At 36.0% G+C, this 12,843-nt stretch overlaps 1 protein-coding gene and 1 long non-coding RNA gene across 6 annotated transcripts; both read right to left on the reverse strand.

The window, feature by feature from the left end:
- Positions 1-1,311: 1,311 nt before the first annotated feature.
- Positions 1,312-3,864, reverse strand: LOC108660489 (uncharacterized). 3 transcript variants are annotated; one of them, XR_016024604.1, is made up of 4 exons: positions 3,686-3,864; positions 3,219-3,495; positions 1,863-2,596; positions 1,312-1,637 (listed from the first exon to the last, which is right to left on the reverse strand). It is a non-coding gene; the product is annotated as an uncharacterized LOC108660489 (long non-coding RNA). The 3 variants fall into 3 exon arrangements; XR_016024603.1 differs by having other exon boundaries at positions 1,312-2,353; positions 2,444-2,596; positions 3,686-3,851; XR_016024601.1 differs by having other exon boundaries at positions 1,312-2,596; positions 3,686-3,847.
- Positions 3,865-5,314: 1,450 nt separating this feature from the next.
- On the reverse strand, positions 5,315-11,615 carry LOC18613466 (auxin response factor 2-like). 3 transcript variants are annotated; one of them, XM_088803477.1, is made up of 15 exons: positions 11,299-11,615; positions 10,766-10,881; positions 10,229-10,341; positions 9,696-9,791; positions 9,543-9,599; positions 9,170-9,328; positions 8,713-8,797; positions 8,388-8,478; positions 7,888-8,052; positions 7,685-7,804; positions 7,375-7,450; positions 7,094-7,265; positions 6,321-6,943; positions 5,891-6,081; positions 5,315-5,763 (listed from the first exon to the last, which is right to left on the reverse strand). In XM_088803477.1, exons 2-15 carry the CDS (start codon positions 10,860-10,862, stop codon positions 5,670-5,672), a joined length of 2,139 nt encoding a protein of 712 aa, XP_088659603.1. In that variant the 5' UTR covers positions 10,863-10,881; positions 11,299-11,615; the 3' UTR covers positions 5,315-5,669. The 3 variants fall into 3 exon arrangements, with proteins under 3 accessions (XP_088659603.1, XP_088659602.1, XP_007050773.3); XM_088803476.1 differs by lacking the exon at positions 11,299-11,615 and having other exon boundaries at positions 8,713-8,785; positions 10,766-11,124; XM_007050711.3 differs by lacking the exon at positions 11,299-11,615 and having other exon boundaries at positions 10,766-11,123.
- Positions 11,616-12,843: the final 1,228 nt, after the last annotated feature.

The following is a 12,843-nucleotide window of genomic DNA, read 5'->3' on the forward strand; positions in this document are numbered from 1 at the left end:
CCAACAATGATAAATTATTGGATATCAGAACATTCAAGCTAGTTTGTGAAGTGGCAAATTAGAGAATAGTCAACATGTTCCGTAAACGAGAAGGGTAAAATGTGAAAATCCACAACTTGCATGTGTTTTCAGATATGGTGCCATGTTAAGATGTTGGGTTGATATTTTCATAGACATAAAAGATAGAATGTGGGAAATGATACCATTATCTAATTAATTGATTTTGTCAAGAAAATCAAGAATTGTTGCTTGTTGGGGAAAAACTCGAAGAGAGCATTACGAATTTTATCTCTGTTGCTTTTTATTTTGTTGACCACAGTATAGTTGTCTTCAATATCTTCCATCTTGAAAAAAAATAAAAAGGATTGAAAAATAGAAATTATGGTGTTTGATAAAAAAAAAATAAACTTTTAAATTCACAACACTATACTTTATATGCATAATCTATTTCAAATTTCAAAAAAATTTCAAATCCATTACAACTTCTAAGTCAATAAAAGTGAAAAGAGAATTATAAAGATCTTATATTGTAAAATGATTAATTTACTTTTTAATTGTAAGTAGATTTACAAGACTGCCTTAGCTTAAATAAACATAAGCATTTTTTTTCTTTCATACAGGTCCAATTATAATTCGTTTTTGCTATTTTTGAATTGTAAAACAAAATATCATGAATGGTCCCTATGAAATGCCCAAACTTAAATTTGCCTTTGAACTTAGAATGTAGTAAAGGTTGATAATTCTTGGAGCAAATTTTGCATTTTCTTGTTTTTCTATGTTTAGCATTAGCAATATAGACGATATTTAAAACTAATTGAATATGAAATTAAAGCTATATGAACAGTAAACTACAAGATTTTTCAACACAAGAATTCAATAAACAGTTACTATATTTCATTTGGAACTTAATTTGACATGAATACCACAATTTCACCTACTAATTCTCATTATGTTTAAGTTGTTCTCATTTGTTGGCATCATTGATCATTTGGGATAAAGCTTAGAATTGGGCAATATTGGGCATAAATATTGTCGTAATTTAGTTGAGGCCACAATTTTTGAATTGATTAAAACCATTTTGTACCATTAAATTGCGGAATACTTACAAAATTCGCAAAGTAACATGGCTATGGACAAAATTCGATAATGTTATCACGATGAATCATTGGAGTAGCTTGTATAGACCATTTAAGCTATCTCTACTACATACAATCTAAACTTATCAACATACCATTGATATAGCCATGATCATCAAATGTGTCTCAATCTGCCTAAAGCAATAGAAAATTAAACTCTATGTTCGAGGCCAAATTTAATGCAAGTAAATCTCATAAAGCAGATTGAACCTAATAAGTAGTAGAAAAGGTTACCATATGACATCAATTCTAAAAGGTAGATTCAATGAACTCCATATTTCATGCTATACTCGAGTTTGATGGGAAGGAAGGGAACAATGCTGCCAAGGTAGGTTCAACCATTGTCGTCAGTGCCTATGAAGCGGATCTAACCATCCTTGAAAAAAGCATTGACATCTTCCTCGCAAATAGACCACCATTTTTGCTTACCTTGCCTTCAGAGGCACCTTTGTGTTCTTGCACAACAAAAAGAGTGTAGCTGTATCACCAAGCCAGATCCATCTGCAAAAACATTCAAACAAGTATATGCCAAACCATAAAAGAAAAGCAGAAAAAAAGTATTAAGAAAAATTTCCCTCTAAACAAGCTAGTATGAATGAAGCAGCAGAAACAATGGGACACGTTGCAAACATCTTTTACGAACAAGAAACAGAATCTTAGATGTTCAAAACCATTGAACAAACCCTACCAACATCAAAAAAAGGAATGAACGATATGATGAAATACCTTGAGGTCCAATTGTAACAGAAAACCAAGAAAATGAAATGTTAGAAAACCTTCATACCATTATAAAAGAAAAAGATCAAAGAACAAACATAAGGAATAACGGAAAAGGAAAGGAAGAAACGTGATTTAGAGACCTGCAGATTGAAGTGCAGATGTAAAACAAGAAAAATAGTAACTTAGCAAGTGTCAAAAAACACTCCAAGAAAATGGGGAAAAAGAAAAGAAAACCCTAGAAGCTTGCAAGAATATGGAAACACATAGTTATATTGATGATTCCATACCTTCTCGAGGTATAGCTGTGAAAAAACACCAAGAAACCCAAAGATTGGCCAACCAACAATAGAAAAATGAAAAAAAAAATTATACGAAATCGAATAAAAAAAGACAACTAAGAAAAACAAGGTGAAATAAGATATACTTGGAGCTAGCTGGGTTCCTCAGCAAAACATGCTGCATCCTCCTAGATCTTCTTAACCTTCGAAAGGACCATTCTGAGCACACCATCTTTCATTGTAGCATTAATCCAAAATATCTCACAGCAAGTGCAAATAAGGCTAATGAAGCCAAAAAGGTGCGGTTACCTTGCTCGTGCTTGCTGTCTTTTGGTGCATCTCCACAGAAGACTACCTTCTTCTGAGCAACCCTCACGTAAATCTTAGTTCTCTAATACCTAGAACTCAATGGACCCTTTTGGCCCACTGTTTGAAACTGGTCGGTCTTTGCATAACACCCATCTGTTTTACACCAAAAACAAGAAACAATGCAATATACAGTTACCCAAGAAAGAATAAGAACAGATATGATTAAAAACGAAAAAGGGCAAAGCAATGCATGAAAATGGAAACTGGACATTTTGAAGATGACCTTGAGTGTGAGGTGTATAACCGAGTATGACTTTTAGTGCTACCATGGAGACTTTGAAATGTTAACGGAGAAAGATCAAAAGGGTTCATCTTGTTTTCTTTTTGCTGGTAGTATTAAGGTTTTAAAAGACTGTGTAACTTTTGTTGTGACAGTGAGGGTTTTGCAAAGACCAATCAATAATCCGCAGTTAAGTGTGCTTGGGCAAGAATAGTATTAAGATGGGTGAAAGTATAGGGATATAGGGATTTAATTCACTAAAATTGTGATATAGGGAGTAAATCCTTAATATTGAAATACTACAGGACCAATCTTAAGCTTCAACCTTTTTAGAAACAGTTAGAGAAATCACATTGAAATCTCTCAAAACATTAGCCGCTAGTAAAATCTACTATAATAAACAAACATAAACTCTTCCAGATTCAGAACTTATATACTAGAAATGTTAAGCACAATATATACAAAAAAAAAAAAAAAAAAAACCCTTCCATAGACCTTTCCAACTTTAGCAACGTCCAAAAAAGCCTTCTCAAGATAAAAAACAACCCCTTTTTTTGTTCGTCTTCTGATCACTGTGGGCAATTGGGATTCCCATAAGTTCATGTGCTCCGAATTCGTCTTCTTCTACTTCTTTATGTTGGGCCTCCCATTTTGGTTTTTCAATAGAAGCTCGCTTAGCTGATTCTTTCTCTTCTACTTCTACTTCTTGATCTTCTTCTCTATCGTATTTCTCCTCTCTCGTCTTCCGCTTCTTCCTTTTTATAGCATAAGACTGTACCATTTTTGTTTCAGAAAAAAGAAAGGAAGTAGCATAGCAATATAACACACTACATCAGATTAAGACTCTAAACTTTCAAGAAGTAGAGTTATTTTTCCATTTGAAAATTTTGACCTGAAAATAAAGAAAGTAATTGATATCTATAACATAAACTATTTTCAGCACCAACAGAGAGGGAGAGTACCTTCGGGTGTGGCAGATATACGAAGATAGTGAAGCGGAATACCTTGGAATGTGGAGAGGCAGAGGCAGGAAGAGATCATTTATGGGCTTGAGTTAAGTTTGGTTCAAGGCCCAACCATAAGGATTGGTGCAGTTGCAACACAGCCTCATTCGCACAATTCATAACTCAAGTAATATTTATTAAGGGTCAAATTCTACCCATCGTTCCTAATCACTTACTTTAGTTTTATTTTAGTCTTTAATTTCTGAATTGTTTTATTTAGATTTTTAACTTTTAAAGTGCTTCCATTTTGGTCGTTTTGTCATACTACCCTATTAACAATCGAGAAAAATCTTCACTGGAATGTCAAGAAAATGACCTTGTGGTATGTCACATAACCTAGATCATGAGTAGTAGTTAATTTTAACAAAACAATTTGATGAAAGGTATATAGACTTCATGAAAATATCAAATAGAATTTGAATATAAGATGAATAAACACCTTGAAACACATTAATCATTATTGCATTATTAACTCTTAAACAAAAATTCTTTCTAACCGATCACCTGTGACCGACAACGCTCTCAAAAGAAACCTAATCTGAGGCTCTCCAAGGGAGCACCAGATTTAGTGCTCCCCTAATTGGCACTCCTTAAAGCACCAGATTTAGTCAAGCTGAGCACTCCTCTTAGATAGATTCGATCGAATCTAGTATTTCACGGTTAAATCTGATCGCGAGGTGATCGATAGATCTAACGGAGTGCCACCGGCCGATTTGAGATAAAGGGAAAGAGTGCAAAAAGAAAATAGACATTTTAAACAATTCACATTTAAACATTAACGTCATTTACACATTTGGAGTAGAATATTTATTTTAAAATGTTACATTTAAATGTGGTGTGTTCACATAGCATGCAACTTTATTAATTATTTGTAGATAATTAATTAATATTCAATTGATTAATATTAGATATTGTTCTTATATAACTTAATTGAATAATTAATAATAAATGTTTGAGATAGGATATAAATTTAAATTATCTATCCATTATATTTAAATTTAATTTGTTTAAATTTAAATAAAGATTAATCATATTTAAATTTAATTTATTTTAATTTAAACATAACATCTTATCTCTATATCCTTAATACGTCTATATACAGTGAATAGACGTACTAGTTTCAATAAACAACTAAAGAGTGAATTTGAATTCTTTTGTAAGTAAAAAAATAAAAAAATAAAAACTCTTTTCTCTTTTTTTTCTTTCTCTTCATTCTTGAGCATCATCAAAAGCTAGAGGGTTTTGAAACGTGTAATTCTTTGTGAAAAACTCTAGTAACCGCTCCATAGTAACAAGAGTGAAGAAATTATTGTGTGCACGAAAAAAGATTTGTAAGGCAAGCTTCTTCGATCAAAAAAAGAGTGAAATATTCTGTTAAAAATATTAGCCCACTTCCCAATGTAAAAATTAATAAATTCACATGTAATTATAATCAAAAGATGAAACTGTTAGTATATTTTATCCTAAAAATATATTACACTTTCAATTTTGAACTCTAATTCCAAAGAAAGATGAGCATTGGACCATAATTCTTGCCCTTTTTTTGGGTAAAGACCAAGTACTTAAAACATTCACAACCCAAAAAGATGGCATTTATTTTGATTTCATTAAATACTTCTTCGCTAAGCTTGACTACACAACCTAAATCTACAGGTACTAGTGTCAAGAAGCATATTAGCTACAGATATCATAGTCTTATAACCATTGCTTTATTCCATAAAAGCAAACATCCATCTTTGGAGACTGCTCACAGCTGCATCTATGTAATGTGCATGGCGGCATTCAGAGATGCAGCATGCATAGCTTGAATCTCTTTAAAAACAACATAATTTATAGAACAAACTTCTTCATTTCACACAGGGTGCATTGGTAATAAACAAATGAAGTTGATGGCATTAAAACACACCATACAGGTGATTTCCAAGACTTCAGCAAAGGCCTTTCATTGAGATGTTGAATTTGGTGAGCTTTGATTCAGTCTGTCAATTTCTTCCATTGGGCAGATGACAATCCTTCGGACCTCGTACTGAAATTTCCTGTAACGGCAATGACATCTCATTAAAAGCAAATCTCATACTATTAAGTTCATGACTAATGCATTCTTTTGGAGGTTGGGGGATGGGGCTTTATTGAATAGATTTTGTGTTTAGTTTAGCACTTAACTGCCATGGGTAATCTCCAAGAAGCATCATGTCCCCCTCATCATCAGTATAAGTTACATGCCAGCCACTGCTTCCATTGATCAATCTTCCTTTAAAATCAAACATTCGATCAAGCTCACTGATGAGGTTTTCATATCCATTAAATCGAGTGAGATCAACTGATCTTCCAAGTGCAGTCCCATACTTGAGCACCTAGAAGAGAAAGGAATATTCTCAAAAAATCAATTTCTGGAAACGAACAATTTAACCATAGGAGAATTTGGAGAAAAACTGAGCTACATTTGCCAACTTCATCCGACAATTAATTATGCAATCAACTCAAACAGAGAAATTTCACCTAAACCTGAACATGAAGAAACAAGTATGCAAAGCAAGTGGCCTTCATTCTTGCATTCACAAAAATGTACACTTAACCGGAAAAGCAGCGGTACCTTGGTGCAACTCCGGTTGCTGACAGAGCAACTGTTGTTGCACTGCTTGCTAGATGTAACCTTAGAAGGTTCTGAAACACTTGACTGAGACGTTGGAGGAATAGAACAAAGACGTTTAAGCTCACTAGAAGTGAGAAGTTGTCGTGAAGGGAGCTCCGGTGGACCATTAACTAAATTTACTCCAAAAATCATGCATCTGTGACCACCGGTCGGTTCACAAAGTGAAGTTTCATTTTCATTCCTTAGTTCCAAAGTTCTCGATTCCTGAGAATTGACATATGGAACTGAAAATTTTCTCCTAGCAAGAGCATCGTCATCAACTCCATAAGAGGAGAATGTTGGAGACCAGTTATTATGAAGACCCAAACAAGCTACTTTTCCACCAGAATAAAGTGCTCTGCTGCTGGTACATTGATAAAATGAGTTGCAGATCGGAACCTGAATCTCTAGTTGATTCTCCATCTGCGGTTGCATTGAGGCACAATCAGGATGTAGTGGGAGAACCAAATGTGGCAATGGTTGTCTTAGCGCACTGGATTGATTCACATCTGTGTCATCTTCTTGACCTTGCAAGACCCCTGAGCTACTTTGAGATTCATATTTAACTGAGCCACACCACATGCCTGGTGAAGAAGAATTATGATTAATAACTGCAAAGTATGCCAACAATATTATAAAGCAGAAGACTAACATGATCATATTCCAGATTCAGATCCAGAGAAATCTCCTTAAAGAGTATATCTTGAATCTAGACAAGAATATGGATTACCAACCATCCATAAGCAAGCTAGAAAACCCAGGGGATGATGCATCATCAGTACGAGCCCTCTTTTGCTGACGCAAAATGAAAGGTTTCTTTCTGTTAGTGGATTCTATTGGTTCAATGTTCCAAGGACAGACTCTTTCAGGGCGAAAATTTGCATCTGATGTGGGATCCAATTTCACCTAAAAAATTGTACAAGTTCATAAATAGATTGAATATATGAACATCAAACTAGAAATCATCTTCCACCCAAAGGCCATGCAACAATGTATGCAAATAGGCACATTTTACCTTCAGACATCTCCATTCAGAATTTGGCCACCTAATGTGATCAACATCTTCAGTGCCAATGACAGTGCCAAGAGCTCTGGTTTTATGAGGAGTGTATTAGATTAAAGGGAGCTAGGAAATAAAGCAAACTCCAAATAATCAAATCATATGCAACAACTATTTGTTCATTTGCTTGGTTTTCAAATACTAATAAGGAAACTAATCCAAATTATAGAATTATGCCATTCAGTAGCTGGTGAATGCAGGAAATAAAAATGGAATTCTGTAAAAGATTATGATAAAATTATCCACAAATGCTAGAGCTGGGCACCTTTGTTCCCCACATTCTTTGCCTTCAGATTGCATCCTAAATCTTGTCCCAATGGAGTAAACAATTTCAGCGGACTTCATATACTGATCAAGTGGGATGATGAATTCAGAAGAACTTGTCCTGCAAATATGCAAGAATTAACGCATTGCTCTTTGAGTTCCAGTGTGACATATAAGGATGAATATTAGAATGTCACAACTTACCAAGGGCGGTAGTAGATAGTAAACATGCTTCTGGTAGAAAAGGCATGGAAAGCACTAGCAAGTATACCATGTCTCATGCTGTGACCAGATATCACAGATGTTGATGTATTGTTCATTAGTGTTGTTGCTCGGTGAACGCCAACATGAAGCTCTCCATTATCCCCTCTAGAGAACAATAATTTTTTCTTGTAATTAGTTGTATTATTAAGCACTTAATGCAAAGCATACACCAAAATTTAGTCTTAAGCAACATTTTAAAACAATAAATCCTTCATAACTCCAAAAGACTACATCCCTGAATCATTGCATCATATGAATGTGAGCATGCATATACAACTATGCCTAGAACATACAGTATGCAGAGCACAAAAGAGAAAAGTTCGTGCAGAAATCTGAGCACTTTTTTTCGTTTTTGTTTTTTTTTTTTTTTGGTGGGGGGGTGGGGAGAGAGAGAGAGAGAGAGAAGGGGAAAGGCAAAGGGAGGCAGAGAGAGAGAGAACCTAAGAAAGATAAATGTATCCCCAGCAACAAGCTTCTTTGATGTCACGAATGTACTCCAACCACTGGTAAGCAAGTGCCTTTTTGGCTGACCTACATTTGTACAGCAACACAGTCCATAAGGAAACTACTTTATGAAATAGGTTCTTCAACAAATAGCCCTAACTAATTTAAATCATATTTTGATAATTGTGGTACTCAACGTTGGTACCTGAACAATTTTTGCCTATAAATGCTACATATATAATCACTTGACGCAATGAGCTGACAGTAATGCCTAAATTATCCCAGGACTAAAAATAGATTGGTGGAAGAAAAATTAAGTACCACGAAAAATATGACGAAACCGCCATTCAGAACCATGCAAGTCAATCGCGACCAAATCCTGCTGTGGGGTATGCTGAGACATGTCCTGCATCATATGCATAACTTAATAACACATGTATGATATGGCCCAATTAGATCAGTTAAGACTTGCTTGATGTGGTAAAACTGATTCCACAAGTCAAAGAATTATGCAGAAAACCATAAATATCTATGCTTGAAGACTGGGAAGACACTCGTCTGGCTATTTTCATCTGCACAAATAATTCGATCACATGGTGGACTGGCAAGATTACCTGATTCTGCACCCTTTATTAGTTCAAAGAACAAGAAAACCCTGATTCACTTATTTTGGAGCAGCTTCTTATATGCATAGTATCTAGCTTCAAAATTTCAAAGAAATCTGTTTTGAACATGAATGCACCAAAAAAGGCAAAAAAATCACAGATTAAATACCAACCAGTGGCGGAAGACACCCATCATCAGCATGTCGCTTTGGAACAGAGAATCCACCATGTGTGTTTGTGTCAGATGGAGTGAGTTTCTTGCTAAAGATCCGTGGATGAGCTTCTCGAGGTAAGGCTTGATAATTTCTATGCTCCATACTTAGCTCATCTTGCTGTTACGGCAGAAAAGCATATTAATGATATTTAAGATTAGGAGATAAAGTGATACTGAACTGAATCTAATTCCTGTATCATCTCATCGAGGAAATTCCCCTCATCATCAAAATTTTGAAAAAGAAAAGAAAATATAATAATCTAGGTGAGTCTAAAGCAAAGTAAATGAAAGGAAAGAAAGTCTTAGCATCTATTAATTACTATCTAACCAACCTCTGCCTCTGGAAGTAGAGTAATTTGTGCAAAGACCTCATCTGTGCCAGTTTCAGCCTGCAAAGCCGCAATGAAGCATCAAAAACACCAACTTATCCATTGTTCCGGATTAAAGTCACTAAGTGATAATTAAATGTTAATTTTAGCAGATACCTTAAGCTGGACGTGCACCACCCTGCAAAGGATCTTAGAAGGTAAATTATAGATGGGCATTTCCATTGTCCCATCTTTATTCATATATGCCTCGACCTGCATCAAAAGCTTAATTATCAAATACACACATGAATACACAAGCAAATATTAATCCATGCAAAATATTTTTTATCAAACACAAGACCTCTTTAAAGGAAAGCCCAAGAAGGAAAACCGAAAAACCAGTTGGAAAGGAAGCCATCCCATTTCAATCCCAACAACCATCAGAGCTTCGTTACAGTAATTATTTTATTCAATAAAAAAATGAACTTTCCCTATTCGATGTGACATGCTATCGTCTCATATATCTTGTTGCTGAAATCAACCTTAAGGTTATGATTCTTTTTATCCTTTTGCAGAATGGGATGGTTCAATTTCTCTTATGTGTCAAGTTAAAAAGAAAAAAGGCCTTAATTAACTGGTGTTAGTTTAAGGAGATTAGAACAAATGTTTAACCAGATAAAGAAAACTGCAAGGTATAAAGGGAATAGAACCTGTTCCATGTGACCTTGAGGGAAATAGAAAACTTTTTCTCCAGCGCGTGGCGCATAAACAGAAGGACCCGCGCATGCATGCCATAGTTTAACATACAGATCATCTTTTTCTCCTGATTTCACAACAAATCAAGCCTCAAAACACAAAAGACCAAAACACGAACCAGTTCTACTGATCAGTGATGAACAAATTGATTAAAACTTCAGGGACCCATTCAACTGATTATAAAGAGCCTGTAGCTCGGAACCAAGAAAACAAATGAGGTTCAAACAAAATACAAAAGAAAGAACAAAAAAAGAATGCTGTCTGTGACTTCTATGAATAATAATCTTAGTCCAACAAGTTCAAGCAAAGAAAACAAAGGATATGCATCTCATAATTCCACAGTGAACGATAAAAGAAGCAGTCAAGTTTAACGAACATGGTTTATAAACAAGTTTTGGGACTTGGGATAAATAGTTAAGGGTAAAATAAAACCCAAAGTCTACAAAGGTTTATAAAGGGAATGAATAAAATGTGAAGAGATGACTGATAACCTTGGTTGTTTGGAGGTCGACGCAAGCCATCAACGTCGATATGTTTTCTGGACTGAGAAGTAACCTTAGCCTTCACACCATTCCGTTCACCATACATCTCCCTCTTTCTCTCTTTTCTATATATCCAAAAAGATGATACACTATAAAAGAAAGAAACCTTCTTTCCCAGAATAAGGAAAATGCAGCAAATAAGTAACAAGAGAGAAAGAGAGAAGAGAAAGGGCATAGGCAAATGGGGCGTGCGTGTATGTAAGTTTTGGTAAATAAATAACAAAATGACAAAAGTTGACAGAAGAAGTCCTGAAGAATCAGGCGGTCCCGTGTCAAACAACTCTCTTTCACCCCCCACCACCAAGTACCCCCACGGCTCCCTACACGCGCCCCCCCCCCCCCCCCCCCCCCCCCCCCCGGCAACCCACTCCCTGTTAGGTGATGATTATTACTGCAAAACGTTTTTATCGTGTGCCCAAAAACTGCATGCAAGAGAAGAGAAAGGTTTTTTTTTTGCTTGAACGATAATTTGAAGATATTGCCTTTAAACTCTGCACTTTTTTCTCCCTCTCTTTCTTCCTTTATCTGAATCTTCAGAGATATTGATGATGCAGCAGTCACTGCTATGTTGTGTGTGTCTGCATCTCAAGTCTCAACCCCCGTACTTTTGGGTTTTTTTTCTCAGAGGGTGAGGGTGTGGCTCGTTGGGGTGTCCCCCTGGCGATACTTGCTACTTTGGCACCGATGAATCCTAGGCGCTTTGGCACCGATGAATCCTAGGCGTTTTATCGCCCATCACGCACATGCATCGCCTATGGAACTCTTATGGCATTCTCCGCCTCTTGTTTTTCCCGTTCACTCCTTTAGAATATTTTGAGGAGAAATGCAATGATAAATATAGTTGTACTAGAGCATTAAACATTAGTGCATTAACAACCGTTTATTTTGGGTGATGATGCTGTTTTGGGTGGGACCAAGGGGGTTGTGATCTTTAATTTGATTATGTGATACGCGACTTGGTCTATGACTCTAGGCGGAGTACAACTACTAAATTTGTTTGTCTTTCTCCTTGATTGTGATAGCCTGGTGAGTACCTTGGCTTTGGCTTTGGCTTGGCTGCATGGTGTGTTTGTCTTTTTAATCATCATTTTAAGACAGGTAATTATAGGGACAAACCACAACTGGCATTCGCTTTATGACGTGTCCAATGTTGATTTGTTTAGCATCCAGGGGTTGCTAGCATGCTCTACATCTGGAGACCAAGCTCCCAGATCCCTTCCAACCCTTAACTTCAAATAAGTTTAAATTAAATAAATATACATATATATATATATATATATTTATGTACTTAGAAAAAAATATTTGTATTTGATATATAATTTTGCATACTCCAACTACTACTACTACAATGTCCCACCAAATAATTATCCTAAGTAGGTTTCTCACCTTTCACCCAATATAACTATTGATACATCCATCTCAAGTCAAAATATTAATCTTCAATGAACCATTTGCTTTGACGACATCTTTGTATTAACCAATTTATTAGATAATATTTTTTGGTAGGCAAAAAACTAGTACAAGCATTTGTCTCCTTTTTTGAATACTCCACCAATGCAGTATAGTCATGATGCAGCAAGGGCAAGGGAACGGAACGGACCTAGTGAGTTGTGAAGGGAGAGGAAAGGACAAAAAGGGTGGAGCGATTACAGCGGTGAAAACGACACGTCTACTCAACAAGCCAGTTGGCAATCAATTGAAAGCCAAAAGGCGGCTCCTTCACTGTTTCACAGTCTATATGGTTAACGTCCGCTTGCCGTTAAACCTCAATGACAACGCTAAACAAGGACCAGACTCCAGGGACGGTCATGTACAGTTGCTAAACCAAGTGAGGAAAGCTACTTTGTAACGCCCTTATTCTGGGCTTGGCCGCCCGACCATTCCTGCTACTGGTTGCAACGAAACAGAACCCGACGAACAGGTTTAGTTCAGAGGGTGACACGTGGACATGGGTCCATCCTACGAGCTTGTTTCGATGGAGGTTGTTCTGCTCTTCATATCATAGGATAGGGGTCTGGCCTAGGGGT

This window comes from Theobroma cacao, chromosome 1, assembly GCF_053813885.1.
Source record: "Theobroma cacao isolate CCN51 chromosome 1, ASM5381388v1, whole genome shotgun sequence".
Classification (NCBI taxonomy): domain Eukaryota; kingdom Viridiplantae; phylum Streptophyta; class Magnoliopsida; order Malvales; family Malvaceae; genus Theobroma; species Theobroma cacao.